This window comes from Coregonus lavaretus (assembly GCF_964263955.1).
Source record: "Coregonus lavaretus genome assembly, chromosome: 5".
NCBI lineage: Eukaryota > Metazoa > Chordata > Actinopteri > Salmoniformes > Salmonidae > Coregonus > Coregonus lavaretus.
The window spans coordinates 54,229,159-54,253,588 of NC_139992.1; the positions used below are offsets into that span (position 1 = coordinate 54,229,159).

At 41.8% G+C, this 24,430-nt stretch overlaps 1 protein-coding gene across 3 annotated transcripts in view; it reads right to left on the reverse strand.

The window, feature by feature from the left end:
- The window catches only part of nalcn (sodium leak channel, non-selective), a gene marked incomplete at both ends in the record, with an annotated part of 312,014 nt that overhangs the window by 81,751 nt on the left and 205,833 nt on the right, over positions 1-24,430 (reverse strand). For all 3 annotated transcript variants that reach the window (XM_084160991.1, XM_084160990.1, XM_084160992.1), the window contains 7 exons: positions 6,904-7,026; positions 7,623-7,714; positions 10,185-10,254; positions 10,452-10,553; positions 18,400-18,473; positions 18,752-18,893; positions 19,502-19,638. In XM_084160991.1, the coding sequence (XP_084017117.1) occupies positions 6,904-7,026; positions 7,623-7,714; positions 10,185-10,254; positions 10,452-10,553; positions 18,400-18,473; positions 18,752-18,893; positions 19,502-19,638 (740 nt within the window). The remainder of the gene's footprint in view (positions 1-6,903; positions 7,027-7,622; positions 7,715-10,184; positions 10,255-10,451; positions 10,554-18,399; positions 18,474-18,751; positions 18,894-19,501; positions 19,639-24,430) is intronic.

The following is a 24,430-nucleotide window of genomic DNA, read 5'->3' on the forward strand; positions in this document are numbered from 1 at the left end:
CTTTCACAAAAGTTCTTAACCTATAACCTGTATACTTATTATGGACATAGTATGTTTTACATTAGTTATCTTGTTGTTATTAGTTGTTATTAGTCCCAATCTTCAGCTCAATTCAATTCAACCCCTCCAATCTATCTGTTAATACCATCCATATTGGATTTCTATTTGCCATATATTTTTCAACTGTACTGTGATGTTTCACAAAAGTTCTGAACCCTTCTATTCTCATTGTTTCTACAAATTGTAAATTGAAAATAAATTGTTTTGCTAAAAGTATTATTATATTATTGATCGATTGACTATGACTTTTCAGATCACCCAGTAGTGCTATCTGCAGGGTTAGCTCCAGGTAAATATTGCAATCCTTCAGCCATTCCTGGACCTATGACCATAAACAAGCTACAAATGGACAGTACCAAAACAAATGATTATGTCTCTTCGCAGCAAAATCTGCAAAGCTGGGAAGATTGTATCCCCCATATAAATAACATTCTATTGGTAGCAAGAATTTTGTATAATAATTTAAATTGAAAAATTATAAGTTTTGAGTCCGGCGTCTTTTTGCATATCAGTTCATTAACCATTTGCAATGGAATGAGTATGTCAAAAATCTCTTCCTAACTATTTTGCAATCTATATGGGACGGCTGTCAATCATTTGGTCCTTAAATTAAACTTGTATTTAATTTTCTAACCAATTATGGTCTTGCAAGCTCTTTCCCAACATTGCAGTAATCAATATCAGTAGTACTACAAAATAATGTAAAGTAGAACAAAAACACACGAGAAATATAAATAAAAAGAACACGAGAAAGTAAGTAAGCTATATACAGACAGGGTCAGTGCCAAGACCATATTTACAATGTGCAGGGATACTGAAGTGGTAAGGGTTGATATGACATTTTAATGGCGTCAGACTAAGGCTTTACTTCTGTCCTCATGCTCCTAGACCTTAGTGTCACTTTCAAAACCATCGATCACCACATTCTTTTGGAGAGATTGTAAACCCTAATTGGCTTATGCAGACAAGTTCTTGCCTAGTTTAGATCTTATCTGTCGGAAAGATATCAGTTTGTCTCTGTGGATAGTTTGTCCTCTGACAAAACAATGGTACGTTTCGGTGTTCCTCAAGGTTCCGTTCTAGGACCACTATTGTTTTCATTACATACAGTGCCTTCAGAAAGTATTCACACCCCTTAACTTTTTCCACATTTTGTTTTGTTACAGCCTTAATTTATAATGGCTTAAATTAAGATTGTGTGTCACTGGCCAACACACAATAACCACTAATATCAAAGTGTAATTATGTTTTTTTATTTTAATGTTGACAAATTAACTAAAAATGAAAAGCTGAAATGTCTTGAGTCATTAAGCATTCAACCCTTTTGTTATGACAAGCCTAAATAAATTCAGGAGTAAAAATTTGCTTAATTGGTAAAAATAAAAATGTATCAGACAATTAATATCCCTTTAAGCATGGTGCAGTTTTTAATTACACGTTGGATGGGGTATCAATACACCCAGTCACTACAAAGATACAGGCGTCCTTCCTAACTCAGTTGCCAGAGAGGAAGGAAACCACTCAGGGATTTCAGCATGAGGCCAATGGTGACTTTAAAACAGTTACATAATTGGATGGCTGCGATAAGAGAAAACTGAGGATGGATCAACAACATTGTAGTTAATCCACAATACTAACCGAAAAGACAGCATGGAAAGAAGGAAGCTTGTACAGAATACAAATATTCCAAAACATGCATCCTGTTTGCAATATGGCACTAAAGTAAAACTGAAAAAAGATTGGCAAAGAAATGAACTTCATGTCCTGAATACATGTCCGGATATAGTTATGTTCGGGGCAAATCCAACACAACATATCATTGAGTACCACTTCATATTTTCAAGCATGGTGGTGGATGCATCATGTTATGGCTATGCTTGTCATCAGCAGGACTAGGGAGTTTTTTAGGATAAAAAGAAAAGGAATAGAGCTAAGCACAGGCAAAATCCTAGAGGAAAACCTGGTTCAGTCTGCTTTCCAAAAGACACTGGGAGAAACATTCACCTTTTAACAGGACAATAACCTAAAACACAAGGCCAAACATACACTGGAGTTGCTAACCAAGACAAAATTGAATGATCCTGAGTGGCCTAGTTACAGTTTTGACATAAATCGCCTTGAAACTCTATTGCAAGACTTGAACATGGCTACTAGCAATGATCAACAACCAACTTGACAGAGCTTGAAGATTTTTTTTTATAATCATGTGCAAATATTGTACAATCCACATGTGCAATGCTCTTAGAGACTTACCCAAGAAGACTCACACCTGTAATTGCTGCCAAATATGTTTCTAAGTGAGCTGAATGCCAAAGGTGATTCTAATATGTATTGACTCAGAGGTGTGAATACTTATGTAAATTAGATATTTATGTATTTCATTTTCAATACATTTGCAAAAACATGTTTCTACTTTGTCATTATGGAGTATTGCGTGTAGATGGGTGAGAGAAATCAATTTAATCAATTTTGACTTCAGGCTGTAACACAATGTCAACTTTCACTGCTCTACAGACGACACACAGCTGTATATTTCGATGAAACATGGTGAAGCCCCAAAATTGCCTACGGTGGAAGCCTGTGTTTCAGAAATAAAGAAGGGGATAGTGGCAAATGTTTTACTTTTAAACTCGGACAAAACAGAGATGCTAGTTCTAGGTCCCAAGAAACAAAGAGTTCTGCTGTCGGATCTGACAAATCTCGATGGTTGTACAGTTGTCTCAAATAAAACTGTGAAGGACCTCGGAGTTACTCTGGACCCTGATATGTCTTTTGACAAACATATTAAAAAAATACTTAAGGAGCAGCTTTCTTTCATTTTAGTAACATTGCAAAAATCAGAAACTTTTTGTCAAAAAAGTATGCAGAAAAGCTAATCCATACTTTTGCCACTTCAACATTAGACTACTGCAATGCCCTACTCTCCGGCTTCCTGGATAAGGCACTAAATAAACTTCAGCTAGTGCTAAATATGGCTGCTAGAATCTTGACTAGAACCAAAAAAATTGTATAATATTACTCCAGTGCTAACCTCTAGCTTCCTGTTCAGGCCAGGCCTGATTTCAAGGTTTTACTGCTAAAAACAAAACATTATATGGACTTGCTCCTACAAATGTCTCCAATTTGGTCCTGCTGTACATACCTACACACACGGTACGGTCACAAGACGCAGGCCTCCTTATTGTCCCTAGAATTTCTAAGCAAACAGCTGGAGGCAAGGCTTTCTCCTATAGAGCTACATTTTTATGGAATGATCTGCAGATCCATGTGAGAGACGCAGACTCGGTCTCAATCTTTAAGTCTTTACTGAAGACTCATCTCTTCAGTAGGTCCTATGATTGAGTGTAGTCTGGCCCAGGGGTGCAAAGGTGAACCTGCCTAGCCGGCTCCCCTCTCTCCACCGGGATTCTCTGCCTCTGACCCTATTACGGGGGCTGAGTCACTGACTTGCCGTCCCTATGAGGGGGTGCATCCCGTCATGCCAGACTTTTTTCGCTATACTCAACTTGAGTGGGTTGAGTCACTGATGTGATCTTCCTGTCCGATTTTGTGCCCCCTCGGGCTCTTGCGGTGGGGGAGATCTTTGCGGGCTATACTTGGCCTTGTCTCAGGGTAGTATATGTTGATATCAATTTGGTGGTGTGGGGGCTGAGCTTTGGCAAAATGGGTGGGGTTATATCCTGCCTGGTTGGCACTGTCCGGGAGTAACTTTGGATGGGGCCAGTGTCTCCCGAACCCCCGTCTCAGTCTCCAGTATCTGTGCTGCAATAGTCTATGTGCCGGGGGGCTAGGGTCAGTCTGTCCTATCTGGTGTAATTCTCCTGTCTTATCTGGTGTCCTGTGTGATCTTAGGTATGCCCCCTCTAATTCTCCCATCTCACTCTCTCTCCCCTCCCGGAGGACCTGAGCCCTAGGACCATGACTCAGGACTACCTGACCTGACCAATCCTGGCTGTCCCTGTCCCCAGTCCACCTTGTCGTGCTGCTGATCCAGTTTCTGCTGTTCTGCCTGCGGCTATGGAACCCTGACCTGTTCACTGGACGTGCTACCTTGTCCCAGACCTGCTGTTTAAACACTCTCTCTTCCTCTCCCTCTCTCGCCCTCTCTCTTTCTACCGCACCTGCTGTCTCAACCTCTGAATGCTCGGCTATGAAAAGCCAGCTGACATTTACTCCTGAGGTGCTGACCTGTTGCACCCTCTATAACCACTGTGATTATTATTTGACTCTGCTGGTCATCTATTACGTTTGTAAATCTTAAAGAACGATCTAGCCTTACTGGCTCTTATAATCTCCACCCGGCACAGCCAGAAAAGGACTGGCCACCCCTCAAAGCCTGGTTCTTCACTAGGTTTTTTCCTAGTTTCCTGCCTTTCTAGGGATTTTTTCCTAGCCACCGTGCTTCTACATCTGCATTGCTTGCTCTTTGGGGTTTTAGGGTGGGTTTCTGTATAAGCACTTTGTGACAACTGCTGATGAAAAAGCTTTATAAATACATTTGATTGATTGATGTATAGGGGTAAGGTGACTAGTAGTCATGTGCATTTTTCCCTTTCAAGACAATTCAATACGTATCTAGATAAAGGGCTCCGATATGATACAGGAATTATCAGTTTTAGTTTAAAATGATTAGGTGGGATTCGGTTTGATTGGAGAATTAATCGAGTCGGTTCGATGCACTAACAGTTGCATAAACACATTCATTTTCCATTTTAAATTAAAATCTGCTGCTGATGGAGCTCATGAGGTGGGCCTCTCTGAGCTAGATCTGTCTGAGCTGACTTGTGTGTGTGTTAGATCAATAGAGGGGTTAGAGACAGCCAGGGCTTTCCCACGCAGTCAAATAGCTTCAGGGCTGCTGGGGAGATCTGTAGGGTGTGAGAGAACACTGCCTGGAGAACACTGAGAGGGCAGGGGAAGCATCACACTCAGCATCTTACTGTAATAATTTATGTCTATGGTGTATGTACTGTGTGTGTATGTACTGTGTGTGTGTATGTACTGTGTGTGTGTGTGTGTATGTGTGTGTGTGTGTGTGTGTGTGTGTGTGTGTGTGTGTGTACTGTGTGTATGTGTGTGTGCTGTGTGTATGTGTGTGTGTGTGTGTGTGTGTGTGTGTGTGTGTGTGTGTGTGTGTGTGTGTGTGTGTGTGTGTGTGTGTATGATGTATGTCTATGGGGTATACTATGTAGGCACCTGATCTGAGCCATAAGGGAGACTAGGTATCTACCACCCCACTATCAGATTAGGGTGGGCAATGAAGCCTATGTATTTTGTCCCCCTACTTTGGTTCTGAAATCACCATCACCCACTAATTAACTTGTCATTTTTGCAGATTAAGTGTTTGAGCTAGTAATCTATCAATATTTATCGTTTACAAATTAGCTATGACATAGCCAATGAATATGTAGCACAACTTTGGATTTCACCCCATCTCAAAATCAAATGATTTTGACCAATTGGACGTTTTTAGTGAGCTTCTTTTCTCCTCCCGCTTTGGCCATGCAGTGCCCCTTGCAAAAGTGATTCCTCGTTATGAAATTATCAACTTTACCCTGTATGTCTAAAAATTCCCATATACACTGATTGTTTAAAGCAGAACCACCAAAACTATTGCTGATGGTGAACCTGAACAATCAAAATAAAATCTATTGTAAGCCCCGTTCAGCAGGTATAGCTTACTTTTATTCTGGTAAAACACAATTTTCAACAGTGCATAGATACTAATAACCTTACAAATTACATAGGTTGTCACTCAACTAATAAAGCCTAATATTGCACAAGCCATTTTTGCATTTGTATGCTGAAGGTGCCGCACAGATGTGCAAGATTAGGAACAGGCCATCTACGCGTTGTTCAGCGCGGAGCTGGGCAAAGTGCGACATTTGACTAGGCTACTGATTTTCCCTAGGGTTGGTTGGCATGCAAAACTTTTTTCGGAAGGTAGAATAAAGTAATATGAGCCCAAAACAGTTCTTATTGTTGATTCGTAACATTTCAATCGATTTTCTGACCGATGCATGCTACATTTGGATCGGTTTTGGGGTTCGCGGACCGATGCAGTCATATCTTAAACATTTGAATCTGGGACCGATGGGTTTCAGTGAATCGTTACATCCCTAGTGACTAGGCGTCAGGATATTTAATAAACAGAGTAGCAGTAGTGTATATGATGATTGTATGTGAGTGGGTGTGCGTGTGTGTAGAGTAAGTATGAATGTGTGTGTGTGTTATGTGTGTGTGAGCAAATGAAGTGTGTGTGTGTGTGTGTGTGTGTGTGTGACTGTGTGGAGTCCTGTGAGTGTGAATAGTCAGTGCAAAAATATGCATTAAATAAAAGGGTCAATGCAGGTAGTCCATTGAATAGATAGTCCATTAGTAGAGCATTGAAGCCCAAGGAAGTCGGTTAAGATGGAGTGTCATGGAGACATAACATGCACAGTTTGAGCTACTCCAGGAAGTGGCGTTGCAGGCTAGCTCAGTGCTGACCCTCTCATTGAGTAACTGAAGTTGAAGTCCAACCAGGATACTGTAGGCTACCGTCAGCAACTAAATTATAATCATAACTTATTCTGTGTGCGATTGAACAATAATCCGTTCAAGGACCATCTGGTGTAATAGAATCAATTATTGGTACGATGATTGTCTTCAAAATAGTAATATTTATACCAAGATTGACCACAAAGATTGCCATCTTTCTATTCACTATAATGGGGAATCCTGTTTTCTGCAAATAATGCCTGCAGTACCGTGGTCTGCCTTGAACTTCCGTGGCTTCATTGAGAGGGGGCAGTCGTTCTCCCCTGGTCTACAGCCTGAGGGCAAGTAATTGGCTTGACTTACGCATTGAAGCGTGCCCGCACTACTGTCCTACAGAAGTTTCTGAAGCGATGCTCTCTCCCCACAATGAAGAGAGGTTTATCAAAGTAAGGATGGTTCTCCCTCAGTTCCTCTTCCTGGACCTTCCTGCTCACACACACACACAAACAAACAAATTTACACATACACACACGCGCGCACACGCACACGCAAACACACACACACACACACACACACACACACACACACACAGAAACAATGTCAACAGACACAATGCTAACAACACATAGGAAGATGTAACTCAGGAAAATAAGGCATGCCCATTTCATTATGTCCTTAAAGTGCAGGGTAATTTGTCAAACAAATAATGAAGCAAACTTCAAGGGTTCAAGGGTGGAGCAAAGGACTTAAGTTGCTGAGAGTGGGAAAACGTGAAAGGGTTGTAGATTGATGATTCACTGTAAATTGGTGATTGGCCTGTTCTGTGGTTCTGTACTGGGTACAACACCCTATGTGTGTGCATGTTTGTGTGTGTGTGTGTGTGTGTGTGTGTGTGTGTGTGTGTGTGTGTGTGTGAGAGTGTTTGTGTGTGTGTGAGTGTGTGTGTATGTGTGTGAGAGAGTGTGTCTGAGTGTGTGTGTGTGTGTGTGTGTGTGTGTGTGTGTGTGTGTGTGTGTGTGTGTGTGTGTGTGTGTGTATGTGTGTATGTGTGTGTGTGTGTGTGTGTGTGTGTGTGTGTATACCGCTTCATCTCGGCCTGCTCCTTTTTCTCCTGGATCATCTTGATCTCACTATCTTCTCGCTGGGCGTTACGATAACGCACTGTACTGGAATGCTACAGGGGAGAGGAAAGAAGGGTCAGGGTGTGTGTGAGTGTGTGTATGTGTTACGAAACCATCTAGCCAGCCTACAAATACAGCTCTGGAAGAAATTAAGAGACCACTGCAAATTTTTCTTCAATCAGCATCTCTACATGTATGACAGCCATTCCATTCCAGTGTCTGTTGAATTCCAATACAGGCACACCTCATTCTACTGAATTAGGTACTGATTAGGTGATCACCTGAACCAAATCTTATTTAACGAGGAAAAGTATAAAACCACTGCTGTGGTCATCACTATCCTCTTGCAATAGGACCAGCTGGATGGCAAAAACATTGCTAATAGTACCTCAAAAGTAATATTAATCAAAAAATAACTATTGACCATGCCAAAAGAGTTGAAAAGGAAAGTTTTGAGTGAGGAAAAGAAGGGTTAAATTCTGGCTTTACTAGGGATACAGTGAGCGTCAGGTTGCTTCCATCCTTAACATTTCAAAGACGGCGGTTCATAAGAACAAGGTCAAGCAGCAGACATTGGGGACAACAAAGCTACAGACCGGCAGAGGGCGAAAACGACTCTCTACTGACCGGGATGACCGCCAACTCATTCGAATGTCACTCCACAACCGTAGGATGACATCAAGTGACCTACAAAAAGAATGGCAAACGGCAGCTGGGGTGAAGTGCACGGCGAGGACGGTTTGAAACAGGCTCCTAGGGGCAGTGCTGAAGTCGTGCAAAGCTAGAAAAAAGCCCTTCATCAATGAGAAGCAAAGAAAAGCCAGGCTGAGGTTTGCAAAATACCATAAGGATTGGACCGTAGAGGACTGGAGTAAGGTTATCTTCTCTGATGAGTCCAATTTTCAGCTTTGCCCAACACCTGGTCATCTAATGGTTAGACGGAGACCTGGAGAGGCCTACAAGCCACAGTGTCTCACACCCACTGTGAAATTTGGTGGAGGATCGGTGATGATCTGGGAGTGCTTCAGCAAGGCTGGAATCAGGCAGATTTGTCTTTGTGAAGGACGCATGAATCAAGCCACGTACAAGGTTGTCCTGTAAGAAAACTCCTTTTGCTCTGACATTGTTCCCCAACTCTGAGGATTGGTTTTTCCAGCAGGACAATGCGCCATGCCACACAGCCAGGTCAATCAAGGTGTGGATGGAGGACCACCAGATCAAGACCCTGTCATGGCCAGCCCAATCTCCAGACCTGAACCCCATTGAAAACTTCTGGAATGTGATCAAGAGGAAGATAGATGGTCACAAGCCATCAAACAAAGCCGAGCTGCTTGAATTTTTGCGCCAGGAGTGGCATAAAGTCACCCAACATCAATGTGAAAGACTGGTGGAGAGCATGCCAAGATGCATGAAAGCTGTGATTGAAAATCAGGGTTATTCCACCAAATATTGATTTTTGAACTCTTCCTAAGATAAAACATTACTATTGTGTTGTTGAAAAATGAACATGAACTTATTTTCTTGTTATTTTGACCAGTTGTCATTTTCTGCAAATAAATGCTCTAAATGACAATATCTTTATTTGGAATTTGGGAGAAATGTTGTCAGTAGTTTATAGAATAAAACAAAAATGTTAATTACACCCAAACACATACCTATAAATAGTAAAACCAGATAAACTTTTTTTCAGTGGTCTCTTAAATTTTTTCCAGAGCTGTATATCTCATTTCGCTATGTCTAGGGGTCCTAGCCTGACTACCTGGTCCATAACCTGATATAACTGTGTGTATGTGACGTGAAAGTAAGAGTGAGTGGACCGGTGTTGAATGCATGTCCTAGGGAGATAGTGTACTTACCGGGTGCCAGTGCGATCTCTGCTCTGACTCTCGCTAGTCGGCCAGCCCAAGCAGCATGCAATGTTCATGGTGACAAAATAATAATATGTACAAAAAGAAACAAATATGCATGCCATGACAAAAGGTAAGATGCCAATCACCCACACAACACCCACATACAGACACACAGTAATTATTAGTGATGGGCACCAATATGGAAAACAATATCAGTTGCATTTTTTCGAACCGATATCAGTTTGAATTAATAACATTGAAACTGTGTGGAATTCACTTCCGCGGCTTTGTGAAGTCCAGACAACTTCTTGCTGATTGTCCATTGGGGCATGTGTGAATGTTCTGGGGGCCTAACCTACCCAACAATTTGAATACAATGGGAAGCCCATTGATGGCTCATCAGCAGGCAGTTAAGTAGGCAAAAGTGAGAGCCTGTGAGAGGATTTTGTGCCTGCAGGAAAAGTAATGTATGTTATTTTACAGAATAGTGTAGGTTAACACCAAGGACACCGATATCACTTATCAAGCCTTACTGGTGCTCGCCAAGCATCTGACCCTGGGTTGCTGCATCCTAGGGATGGGATGTGGAAATGGAAGTGTCCTGTGCGACTAAGCATTAAATAACACCATTCCTAACAGTGTGTGTGTGTGTGTGTGTGTGTGTGTTTCTCACATCCTGTGTGAGTGTCTCCAGGGACTTTCCTCTGCTGATCCTCTGACTAGTGGAGCCATGTCTCAGAGACCTGGAGAGAGAGCACAGGGTCAAAGGTTAAGACAGAGCTTTGAAATATACCGTTGGTGTGAGATTGTGTGTGTGTATATGTGCGTGGTGTACATGCTCGCCTGTTTTTGCATGCACATCAGTGTGTGTGTGTGTGTGTGTGTGTGTGTGTGTGTGTGTGCCCGCGTGTGAGTACACGTGCTTGTGTGTCTACAAGACCTGCGTTCTTGGCGTATATGGTGTTGGACACTGAGGATGGAGCGCTCTTTCAGTGGTTGGCCCTCAAAGGATCCACTCAGCATACGCTGTCTGGTACAAGCCCTGAAACACACAGAACAGGAGACATATTCACAGCACAGTCCAAATAGACACAACACAGTCAGAACAATCAAAACACAGTCCAAATAGAGCCACAACATTAAATTAATAGCGATGGGGCCTCAACGTTACAGAGAATGGCTGGTAAGAGGAGGGTTGCCGGTTCGAATCCCTGAACTGACAGGGAGAAATCTGCAGGGAGTGAGCTGGCACCCGGAGCGTTACCGACGTCAATATCCCATATACTTCATACCGCCATTGTGCACTTTACCCCTAAATGCTCCAGGGACACTCCCAGCCTGTGATGTGTGTCAGGTTGGGTACTTTGACTACAAAACATTAAGAATATCCATGAAAATGGACCTCTCTCCCTCCCCCCAGCAGTCAAACAGGCTATAAATCCAAAGCAGGCCCTGTTCACATTATCATTCTATATTAGTTACTCTGGCGATGAGGACATCCTGTTTATGTGAGGTAATTGCAGAGTCATGTTCCAGAACCAATCTAATGACTTACTGGACTTCAGCAGTGTGTGAGTCTGTGTGTCTGTGTGTGCTCGTGCGTGTGAGTGAGAGAGATAGAGAGAGAGAAAGAGCGAGAGAGAGAGGGTGGGCGGGCCAGACAATACATGTGATGACTTCAGATGTTGTGTCTGTTTGGCAGCTTAGGAGAAAGAGAGGAAAGAACACATCCACACACATACACACACACACACACACACAGTGTCGGAGACAGTCTAGTCTGGATAATCTACCGCCGTGCCAAGTCACTGGTGAATATGTCAGGAGTGTGTGTGTGTGGGTGTGTGTGTGCGTGTGAGTACACGTGCTTGTGTGTGTACAAGACCTGCGTTCTTGGCATATATGGTGTTGGACACTGAGGATGGAGCACTCTTTCAGTGGTTGGCCCTCAAAGTATCCACTCAGCATACGCTGTCTGGTACAAGCCATGTGTGTACATGGTTGTGTGCATGTTTGTGAAGGTAATACATGCCAGAGAAATAATGGCAATGCTCTGCTGTGTTTCCTATGCCTCAGTATTTAATTTGTAATATCAGTGGCTAAATCAGGCTTTTTAATTTGTGGGTCTCTCCTCAGGATGGGGGTCCTTTGGGAGAAGAACATCAGAGTACTACACTATTTCTCTATAATGGCAATTGATATTCAGAAAACCAGTGGAAATACACAAAAAAACATTTTTAAACACTTCCTTTAAAGGTTGCATACATAAAGGAATTATTAACAGCATAGATTAGGCATTCACAGCACATTCATGAAGGTGTAATTGCCATTGATAAATACCTTTAAAGGAATACCACACTCCAGAAACACATGTCTATTAACGTTGAATGTTGATAAAAATGTGTTGTTTCACAGTCTAAAAGTAGTCTGTCTATGAAATCAGCAATGTTGTTCTATCTGCCCTTCCCCGAAAGACTAGACCATGTTTCTTCCTAAATGAAACATTGGTTCACAAAAATAATGTTCTCATAAATTAACGTTATTTAACATTGTACATAATAGGAATTTGCCATTTTGAGGGCAGTAACTCGCACATTTAACATTTGGGTTGTTATTATGAAGTATTTAGTGATGTCCTACACAGTTTGTGTAACTTTAAAATGTCATGTCTATTGACTGCAGTGGAGGCTCCTCAGAGGAGAAAGGGAGGACCATCCTACTCAGTCAATTTCATTATTTTTTGTATTATAGTGAAACATAAAGAAAGTTATCATTTTTAGATAAAACTATATTACATGTATTTACATGTCACCAAATAACTGATTAAAACACACTGTTTTGATTGCAATGAAGGTCTACAGTAGCCTCAACAACACTCTCTGGTGTAGCACCATGGTGTAGCTTGAGGACAGCTATTTTCTGTCCTCCTTTGGGTACATTGTCTTCAATACAAAATCTAGGAGGCTCATGGTTCTCACCCCTTCCATAGACTTAATTATGACGACTTCCGGAGGACGTCCTCCAATCTATCAGAGCTATTGCAGCATGAACTGACAAACGATCAGAGAATACATTTTGTTCTGAAAGGATAAGCTACAGCTAGCTAGCACTGCAGTGTACAAAATGTCTTGAGTAGTTGACTCAAAGAGAGAGAAAGACAATAGTTGAACAGTTTTGATCAGATTAATTTCCGTAAGAAATAAGGAGAAGCAGCAGAGAGAGAGAGCTAGATATATTTCATTTCATTTTTTTCAATTTCATTTTCACTTACTTAGCTAGCTAATGCAGCTAGCTAATTTAGCCTACTCAAACACCTGGCTCAAACAGAGAGGAATGTTATTTATGTTAGCTAGCTGGCTAAGGCTATCCAACACTGGAATTCTTCCAAGTCAAGGTACGTTTTCGGTTTTATTAATTTATTGCCACCGGGGCCCGCCGGTGTAACTGCTAAACTGCTTGCTGTACACTGTACTGCGTGATTATCGTGGGTTTACTAACGCGTTAGTTCTAGTATCTACACTACATTACCAAAATTATGTGGACACCTGCTCGTCGAACATCTCATTCCAAAATCATGGGCATATGGAGTTGGTCCCCCCTTTGCTGCTATAACAGCCTCCACTCTTCTGGGAAGGCTTTCCACTAGATGTTGGAACATTGCTGCTTGGACTTGCTTCCATTCATCCACAAGAGCATTAGTAAGGTCAGGCACTGATGTTGGGCGATTAGGCCTGGCTCGCAGTCGGCGTTCATCCCAAAGGTGTTCGATGGGGTTGAGGTCAGGGCTCTGTGCAGGCCAGTCAAATTATTCCACACTGATCTCGACAAACCGTTTATGTATGGACCTCACTTTGTGCATGGGGGCACTGTCATGCTGAAAGGGCCTTCCCCAACAAACTGTTGCCACAAAGTTGGAAGAGTTTCCACTGCTCCAGAGTCCAATGGTAGCAAGCTTTACACCACTCCAGCCGACGCTTGGCATGGTGATCTTAGGCTTGTGTGCGGCTGCTCGGCCATGGAAATCCATTACAGGAAGCTCCCGAAGAACAGTTATTCTGCCGGCGTTGCTTCCAGAGGCAGTTTGGAACTCGGTAGTTAGTTTTGCAACTGAGGACAGATGATTTTTACCCGCTACACACTTCAGCACTAGGCGGTACCGTTCTGTGAGCTTGTGTGGCCTACCACTTTGAGGCTGAGCCGTTGTTGTTCCTAGACGTTTCCACTTCACAATAACAGCACTTACAGTTGACCAGGGCAGCTCTAGCAGGGCAAACATTTTATGAACTGACTTGTTGGAAAGGTGGCATACTATGACGGTGCCACGTTGAAAGTCACTGAGCTCTTCATTAAAGCTATTCTACTGCCAATGTTTGTCTATGGAGATTGCATGGCTGTGTGTTCAATTTTAGACACCTGTCAGCAACGGGTGTAGCTGAAATAGCCGAATCCACTAATTTGAAGGGGTGTCCACATACGTTTGTATACATAGTGTATGTTGACTATGACGTTAGCTAATATGGTGACAACAATGTAGGCTGTGTGTAGCAGTTAGCGGTTATGGTATGAAGGTTTGGCTTGGATAGTTTTTTTCGCCTGTTCACAGACCGCTGCATTGATGTCCACAAGCGAAGGGAAAAGGTGAGAGCAGGAGAGCGCGTAGATGTGAGAAGGAATTATACAATGAGCAAAGTGATGATGCTGTTTGTATGTGGCTGCTATGAAAGTGAACTGTGTGTGTGCGGGTGATCAGGGGTGTATTCATTCTGTCGATTCTGTTGAAAAAAAAATCTTAAACGGAAGCAAACGGAACAAAACGGGGATAGACCTACCTGAATTTTTCCAATAGAAACTCTTGTTTTGGAATATGAATGAAAGTCATCCAATATGCTGTAATAGAAATAAGGCCATGCTCATAAAAAATCAAAATAAAATATAATCTTCCCTAATCTTAAACGCCACTGATTGACTATTTAGTGATGAGCAAAACCGTAAATTGCTTCTCAGTGACATTTTGAAACCTGATCCCTGAGATGACTAATAAAATACATTATGGAGAGTCATTTTCAGCTATCTACAGTGTCTTGCAAATGTATTCAGACCCATTGGATTTCTTCACATGTAATTGTGTTACATAGTGGGATTAAAATTGATTTCATTGTAATTTTTGTCAACAATCTACCAAAATACTCTGTAATGTCAAAGAAAAATGTGTTTTGTTTTTTAAAGATGGATACATTTTAAATAAAATAAAGTAATTGCATAAGTATTAAGCTCACTTAGAAACACCTTTGGCAGCAATTACAGCTGTGAGTCTTCTTGGGTAAGTCTTTAAGAGCTTTGCACACCTGGATTGTGCAATATTTGCAATTATTCTTTTAAGAATTATTCAAGCTCTGTCAAGATGTTGGGGATCAAGGCTAGACAGCAATTTTCAAGTCTTGCCATAGTTTTTCAAACATTCACTGTATTTTTGGTAAGCAACTCCAGTGTAGATTTGGCCTTGTGTTTTAGTTTATTGTCCTGCTGAAAGGTGAATTCCTCTCCCAGTGCCTGGTGTAAAGCAGACTGAAGCAGGTTTTCCTCTAGGATTTTGCCTGTGCTTAGCTCTATTCCGTTTCTCTTTATCTTGAAAAACTCAAGCATACCCATACCTTGATGCAGCCATGCTTGGAAATAAGGAGGGAGTTACTCAGTGATGTGTTGGATTTGCCCCAAACATAGGGTTTTGCATTTAGGCAACAATGTGTATTCCTTTGCCATGTTTTTTTACTTTAGTGCCTTGTCGCATATAAGATGCATATTTTGTATATTTGTGTTCTTCTTTCATTTAGGTCATGATTGTGGAGTCACTACAATGTTGTTGATCCATCCTCAGTTCTCTCCCATCACAGCCATTGAACTCTGTAGCCATTTTTAAATCAACAATGGCCTCATGGTAACATCTCTGAGCAGTTTCATTCCTGTCTTGCAGCTCAGTTCAGAAGGATGACTGTATCTTTGAGGTGTCTGGGTGGCACCTCAAAGCATAAATATTAACCAGACCATGCTTAAATAAATATTCAATGTCTGTTATTGTTATCCATCTACCAATCACTGCCCTTTTTTATGAGGCTTTCGAAAATTGTAAAGGAATCCAAGGGGTCTGAATACTTTTGCAAGGCACTGTATACAGTATAACCCACCTGTAGTTTTCTGATCATATTGGATGTCCCTGCTATATGTTTCTCTGGTTGTCTTCGTCTAATAACATCTGTAAATATTTTAAATAGATGCACAAAAACCTACATAATGATATTCATAGTCAGCTTACTCCCATATTTTTATGTTGTTCAAGGCACAAACTCTCATGATTCCATTCGGCAAAAGCTCCATTGCACCCGTTCAAAATAGCCTATATTTTCATTGTGAATTACTTGTAAACTTCATACTTTTTATTAGTTCCAATAGGCCTACAGTGTTGTTGGATGGTTGCTTGGACAGTCGCTAAGGCTGTATTTGGCTGTTATTGTTGAAAACACATTATTTCAGATGCAGCAGGGTTAGCTGCTTAGCTAGCATTGCTAATGTTAGCACCAAAGATACAGGCTTCAATCATGAGAGACTTGGATTCCATAGTGATTTGCCTTTTCATTTCATAGTACATGTTGTGTTCTAACAGGAATACATGTTGTTTGGACTGTGGTTTAAAACAGTCACTAAGATGAAACTCGGCTGCAAATATACTAACAGCATAATAACTGGTTATAAAGTGGTGGAATTGTCTATTTCATTAGTGACAATTCCTGGAAATCATTCAACTTTTTTAAAAGAAAAACACTGAGGTTGAGAGGGCATGGTGCAGCACTTCTGTAAATTGACATATTTGTTAATGTTTTTTTCTTTCATAATACATTTTTTTGTACATATTTGAGGTATATTCTGGCATTTTAATTTGTTAATTTATGTTTTTAATTTGTTCTTATTCTTTTCAGAAGCATAAATATGTAATGGATCAAGGCTTCAATTAACAAAGGGCATGCAGACAAGCATAAACAGTCTCCAAAATTAGATTAAGGAAGAGAAAAAAATCACAACATTCCACCCTCTGCAAAATTGTGGACGTTGTTGGCACAGGGGCACTGGTTGTCCATGGATCTAGCAAGGTGATTCTTGACACTTCTAAAACTATACAGTATGCACTCAAGATTTGGAATGGGATGTTAGGGAAATAAATACACAGTGAGGGAAAAAAGAATTTGATCCCCTGCTGATTTTGTACGTTTGCCCACTGACAAAGACATGATCAGTCTATAATTTTAATGGTAGGTTTATTTGAACAGTGAGAGACAGAATAACAACAAAAAAATCCAGAAAAACGCATGTCAAAAATGTTATACATTTATTTGCATTTTAATGAGGGAAATAAGAATTTGACCCCTCTGCAAAACATGACTTAGTACTTGGTGGCAAAACCCTTGTTGGCAATCACAGAGGTCAGACGTTTCTTGTAGTTGGCCACCAGGTTTGCACACATCTCAGGAGGGAATTTGTTCCATTCCTCTCTCCAAGTCATTAAGGTTTCGAGGCTGATGTTTGGCAACTCGAACCTTCAGCTCCCTCCACAGATTTTCTATGGGATTAAGGTCCGGAGCCTGGCTAGGCCACTCCAGGACCTTAATGTGCTTCTTCTTGAGCCACTCCTTTGTTGCCTTGGCCGTGTGTTTTGGGTCATTGTCATGCTGGAATACCCATCCACGACCCATTTTCAATGCCCTGGCTGAGGGAAGGAGGTTCTCACCCAAGATTTGACGATACATGGCCCCGTCCATCGTCCCTTTGATGCAGTGAAGTTGTCCTGTCCCCTTAGCAGAAAAACACCCCCAAAGCATAATGTTTCCACCTCCATGTTTGACGGTGGGGATGGTGTTCTTGGGGTCATAGGCAGCATTCCTCCTCCTCCAAACACGGCGAGTTGAGTTGATGTGAAAGAGCTCGATTTTGGTCTCATCTGACCACAACACTTTCACCCAGTTCTCCATCTGAATCATTCAGATGTTCATTGGCAAACTTCAGACGGGCCTGTATATGTGCTTTCTTGAGCGCTGTAGGATTCCAGTCCTTCACGGCATAGTGTGTTACTAATTGTTTTCTTGGTGACTATGGTCCCAGCTGCCTTGAGATCATTGACAAGATCCTCCCGTGTAGTTCTGGGCTGATTCCTCACCGTTCTCATGATCATTGCAACTCCACGAGGTGAGATCTTGCATGGAGCCCCAGGCCGAGGGAGATTGACAGTTATTTTGTGTTTCTTCCATTTGTGAATAATCACACCAACTGTTGTACCTTCTCACCAAGCTGCTTGGCGATGGTCATTCCAGCCTTGTGTAGGTCTACAATCTTGTCCCTGACATCCTTGGAGAGCTCTTTGGTCTTGGCCATGGTGGAGAGTTTGGAATCTGATTGATTGATTGCTTCTGTGGACAGGTGTATTATATACAGGTAGCAAGCTAAGATTAGGAGCACTCCCTTTAAGAGTGTGCTCCTAATCTCAGCTCGTTACCTGTATAAAAGACACCTGGGAGCCAGAAATCTTTCTGATTAAGAGGGGGTCAAATACTTATTTCCCTCATTAAAATGCAAATCAATTTATAACATTTTTGACATGCGTCTTTCTGGATTTTTTTGTTTGTGATTCTGTCTTTCACTGTTCAAATAAACCTACCATTAAAATTATAGACTGATAATTTCTTTGTCAGTGGGCAAACGTACAAAATCTGCAGGGGATCAAATACTTTTTTCCCTCACTGTATATATTTGGTATGACCTAACTGCCATAGTAGATCTGATGTTTCCGTCACATAAACAGACTTGTGGTGGCGGTGGTGTGGATATGAATCAATCATTCTTACCGGAGGATTTTATTGATAGTAGTTTCCTTCTCCAGGAGGTTGCGAGCTCTGATGCTGAATATTGACCTGCGGAGCTTTGTAGAACAGATGTTACAGACTAATTATCTGAGAAATATGACAAGTGTTATCAAATACAAAGACATTTAATCTAGCAGCAAGCAAACATCCCCATATTATATTGATCATCCTTCAACCGTCAGATAAAATGTTGTGTTATCACTATGGTAAACATCTTTTTTTTTTTTTTTTGTGGGTGTGTATGAGTGGCAAACATATTGTGTGTACCTTCTGGCTTAAGGTCGATGTACTTGTTGTGGATGGTTGGAGTGTGTGTGCGTGTATGTGTGTGTACCTTCTGGTCGATATATTTGTTGTCTTCTATGGCTGATCGTTTGGAATGGTCACAGGAAGAGGAGGAGGCGGAAGGGAGGCGGCGGAACAGACAACTGGTGTCCTGCTGCTGCCGATCGATGAACTGCTTCATGAAACTCTCCCTGTCACACACACACACACACACACACACACACAGAAACACATTCCGACTGACTGATTATTGTGACAAAGTGATGGGCTGGAGAGAGAGGGAGGCCTGCGAGAGGGTAGGGCCCAGCTGTGCACTAATCAGCTTATTAAACATGAAATTGATTACTTTATCATCATATCGCATCATCCTAAGAGGGTTTCAGGTTCAGTATTTCAACCTGTTAAAGTAGAAACAAGGCTTCTACTCTGAGGAAATGCCATAATTACATTCCTATACAGGGAGGCTGCTAGCTGCTATTATTGTGGTTCCAAAACATACCGAGAGGCTTTGTGGTGATACAGTATTTCAGAGAAACAAAATAGGAAGTGTTGGGGGCTATCTTAAACCAACTTGCCCTTTTCTGAGGGAGAGTGCCATGACAAACGAGAAGGATTGCATTATCGAGAAGGAACATGCAAGTAAGCATTTCATTGGATGATGTATACCATGTGTATCCCGTACATACGACTAATAAAACTTGAAACTATTCTTAAACTATCAAGAATGTGTTGACCTGAACCCAGATCAGAGAAGTTCTGTCCTTTCTTCTGCCCCCCTGATGTATCCCAGTTAGGGTACCTGATTCTGGGCACAGTGAAATCAGAGGGCAGCTTGGAGATCTTGACCATCTGGGGTCGATTAGGGAACTTCTCAAAGATCCTTAGACGTAGGGGCAGCTTCTCTTTGGTATCTGCGTTCGCCTCACTTTGCTTCAGCTATAGAGAGAGAGAGAGAATGGAAATAATATTTAGGGATGGAGAGGGGAAATAAGTAGACTTGGCATAGGTATAGAGAGAAGGAAAGTGGTCTGCAGAGAGGGAGAGAGTAGACTCAGCTACAGAGAGAGATTGACATCTCATTCAGCTCAGGAGAGAGGGATAGTGGAGAGAGGGATAGTGACTTTGCGGTAAAGGGAAAGAGGGATACAGTACACTTCACTTTGTCATAGAGAGACAGAGAATTACACTTCACTTGGAGAGAAGGATTTACATTTTCTTATAGCTATTGTTTAGAGAAACGGAATGGTAGTTTCCAAAACGGTTGAGAAATACAATGATCCATGGGTAAGACAAAGGTGAGGGATGGGAACATAAATGTCTGGCTCTAGAGAGTGCTTTTAATCCAGTGTTATAGTCCCAGACTTGTCTCCTCTAATGACAGGTCCCAGATCTGGTCTTAGGTGACAATTAACCATATATCTTCCATTCCCATGTCCCATACAGGCCTTTTCAGGTGACTGGTTTTAGATTATCACCATGATCACTCATAATTTCAGTGAGACCATAGATGTAAAACTATATAAACATTACTTTCTATCTCTATGAGTGAAATGCTGTCACAAAGGAGAAATTGTCTCATAAAAGACACTATCTTTATAGTCTGTATTTTATACTTCTATAATACTGTATCAACTCACATCATGTTTGGCAACTAGTAAGTGCCATTAATACACTATAGTGAGAATTTACATTTCACATGACTTTCATGAACTTGTATTAGCATATTATGGTGAAAATCAATGGTTGAAAAAGGGAAAATATGGAAATAACAAAGGGAGGAGTAGGATTAAGTTCCCATAGACACTGATCTAAGGGCAGTTTTATATTTCATGTATAAGGTTCTGATTGGGGAAGGGTAAACTGATCCTAGATCTGTGGTTTGGGGCAACTTCTACCAAGAGTGGAATGTATCTGTGGTGTCAGGGTGCAGTTCTACCTGTAGATGGCAGCCACACACACACAATACTTCTACAGCTTGGTAGTGTTTAACTTTGATGAACTGGGTGTTTTCAGGGAAGAGGGTTTTGGTTTGGGGCTGAGAACACACACACACACACACACACACACACACACACACACACCTACAAACCAGTCTGTGAAAACCTACTTACGTTTGAAAAAAGAAGAATGAAGGAAGCAATGAAAAGGAAAAAGAAAAAACAGATTATATTGTAATGGCTTATGCAAGAAGCCGAACTGAACAAAATATGTATGCACACACAAGCCTGCACAAGGAAATACAGACCAGCCAAATAAAAATACATTACAAATGAATGGGGGAAATTATTTCAATAGAATTTAATTTAATTCCATAAGAGAGAAGCTGATTAAAATTCCATGGGTGGTATTCTTCTGTCTGGGAGACTGGAGGTCAAGTTTGGCTGGACGGTGAATGAGCGCTTATCATTCTGGGCAGAAAAACAGCAGCCACCACTGTCTCGTGTGTGTGTGTGTGTGTGCGCGTGCATGCGTGTGTCTATTTGTCTCTGCATGTCTGTCTATCAAACTGAAAGAGCCCCAGGTATAAAAATTGATATAAATGTAATGATAATCTGTCTATCCACCCATTCTGTCTGACTGTAACTCGGTACTGTAAAATGTTTGTTTTGCTTTAGCCCTGCGGTTATTGCAGAATGTGTGTGTAACACACTGTGAGAAAAATAATAAAAAAAGTAATGCAATGATAATTATTGGTTGGACACGCACGCATATGCACACAAAACAAAGATTTAATTCACAATAAGACTACCACAAGGTAAAGAGAGATAAAGACAGACACAGGAAGTATTCCGATCCTCACGTTCACTGGTGTTTGGTGGTACTACCTGGTTTAGCATGGATCTAAGATAGGCTTCCATCAGGCTAAGAGAACCTATGGGGCTGGGAGCATAGAATTACATATTAAAATGTAATAGGATCTCTGTGGCTGGCAGTGTTTGAGCTAAAAGAGAATACCATTGATCCCTCTCATCAATACCTTGTCAAGAACGCAGGGGTGACTCCATACCTTCTCACTGTGCTACATATAGCCTGTACTGTACTGTATTGCAGATTCTGTAGAGTCTGCTCTAGTGAGGACTGAAAATGGGATATGTTATTGGTGAAAAGCCAGAACCAATGGCACCAACTACACAGACAATCACACACACAGTTGATTGACTTATTACTTGTGTAAATTCTGCCATATGTCACAAATTCAATGTCCAAAGAATGCTAAATTCCGTGACATGAGAACATACACTACATGACCAAAAGTATGTGGGCACTTGCTCATCGGAACATCTCATTCCAAAATCATTGCCATTAATATGGAGTTGGTCCCCACTTTGCTGCTATAACAGCCTCCACTCTTCTGGGAAAGTTTCCACTAGATGTTGGAATATTGCTGTGGGGACTTCCATTTAGCCACAAGAGCATTAGTGAGGTCGGGCACTGATGTTGGGCGATTAGGCCTGGCTTGCAGTCGGCGTTCCAATTCATCCCAAAGGTGTTCGATGGGTTTGAGGTCAGGGCTCTGTGCAGGCCGGTCAAGTTCTTCCACACCCATCTCGACAAACCATTTCTGTATGGACCTCGCTTTGTGCACGGGGGCATTGTCATGCTGAAACAGGAAAGGGTCTTCACCAAACTGTTGCCACAAAGTTGGAAGCTCAGAATCATCTAGAATCTAATTGTATTCTGTAGCGTTAAGATTTCCCTTCACTGGAACTAACGGGCATAACCCGAACCATGAAAAACAGCCCCAGACCATTATTTCTACAGTTGGCACTATGCATTTAGGCAGGTAGCGTTCTCCTGGCATCCACCAAACCCAGATTTGTCCGTCTGACTGCCAGATGGTGAAGCTTCATTCATCACTCAAGAGAACATGTTTCCACTGGTCCAGAGTCCAATGGTGGCGCACTTTACACCACTCCAGCCGACGCTTGGCATAGCACATGGTGATCTTAGGCTTGGGTTTGGCTGCTCAGCCATGGAATCCCATTTCATGAAGCTCCAGACGAACAGTTATTGTGCTGACATTGCTTCCAGAGACAGTTTGGAACTCTGTAAAAAGTGTTGAAACCGAGGACAGATGATTTTTACACGCTACGCACTTCAGAACTCGGCGGTCCCGTTCTGTGAGCTTGTGTGGCCTTCCACTTTCGCGGCTGAGCTGTTGTTGCTCCTAGACGTTTCCACTTCACAGTAAAAGCACTTACAGTTGACCGGGGTTTGACGAACTGACTTGTTGGAAAGGCGTCATCGTATGACGGTGCCACGTTGAAAGTCACTGAGCTCTTCAGTAAGGCCATTCTACTGCCAATATGTGTCTATGGAGATTGCATGGCTGTGTGCTCGATTTTATACACCTGTCAGCAACGGGTGTGGCTGAAATAGCCAAATCCAGTAATTTGAAGGGATGTCCACATGCAGTATCAGTCAAAAGTTTGGACACACCTACGTATTCAAGGGTTTTTCTTTATTTTTACTATTTTCTACATTGTAGAATAATAGTGAAGACATCATAACTATGAAATAACACATATGGAATCATGTAGTAACCAAAAAAGTGGTTCCTAGAGGGTTGTTCAACAAACTTCTAAAAGTGGTCGAGTTTACGGAGGGAAACTTCCAGAAATGCTGCAGTCTTATGTAACAGTTCAGTACATTTTGGTGCACACACACAAGCAAGCACACACATACACACAGAGTGTATTGTTTCAAAATTGTTTTTTTTTGGAGCTCCCTGGTCCCGCAGACTTAATCAATGAGCCCAGCTCAGCGGGAGGTATAGAAGATTTATGGCTCGACACCCCTCTCTGCGCTAGCTTCCCATTACTGACACAGGAACTCTCTCTCTCTCTCTAATACATGGAGCTATAGCCACCAACATGCATCTGGTACACCTGGATCCTACTGTTGGGGAGGGGTGTCCATTCTGTGCTGAGTCTGAAACTCTGGCACATCTGTTTTTACATTGTCCCAGGTTGGTCGGGATGATTGACCTGATCACTAGTTGGTTCTCAGCTCTGGGAGAGGTTCTCTCTTCCCAATTGTTTATATTTGGACCAAAGTACAGGTTTAGACGGAGGGATGTAGTTATCTTACTTAACTTTGTGGAAGGGGCAGTTAAATTAGCAATTTGGAAGACACGAAAGAACAGTATTCGGGGACAGGGGTCTGTGGACATGGTGGGCATGCTGGAGGGGGTGTTGGCAGTGAGACTGAGGGTTGAGTTTGCCTATTACAAACTGGTTAATAACACTGGCCTGTTTATGAGCATATGGGGTATTCAGAGGTTGTTGTGTTTAGTTACTGTGGAGGAAGATTTGATGTTTTTGTTTGTTTGAGTGTTTATTGTGTCGTGGGTTCCCAGACCCAATAAAGGTATTTTAAAACTCAAAACTCTCTCTCTCTCTCTCATATTTCTGCCCACCGTCTAAACTATGCGTAACTCTTATTGAGAGAGAGAGGTCCAACATGCACAATTAGAGGTATTATATCGTAGAGAGAGTTTTATGAGTTACCTAACTTGAGCACCGTGTTTTCTAATCTGTTTTTGTACTTTTTTGGTACAGCGGAATGGACCGACAATATAGGGTCTTTCCTTCTTGGAGGACCGCTTGCATTACAACTAGCTCTTCGAAACGGACTAAATTAGTGTCAGCCCACAGACCTGACAATCACTAGTCTAGCAGGAATGGCCTGTAAGTAAGATGGCAAAATGGGAAAAGCAATGACTGAG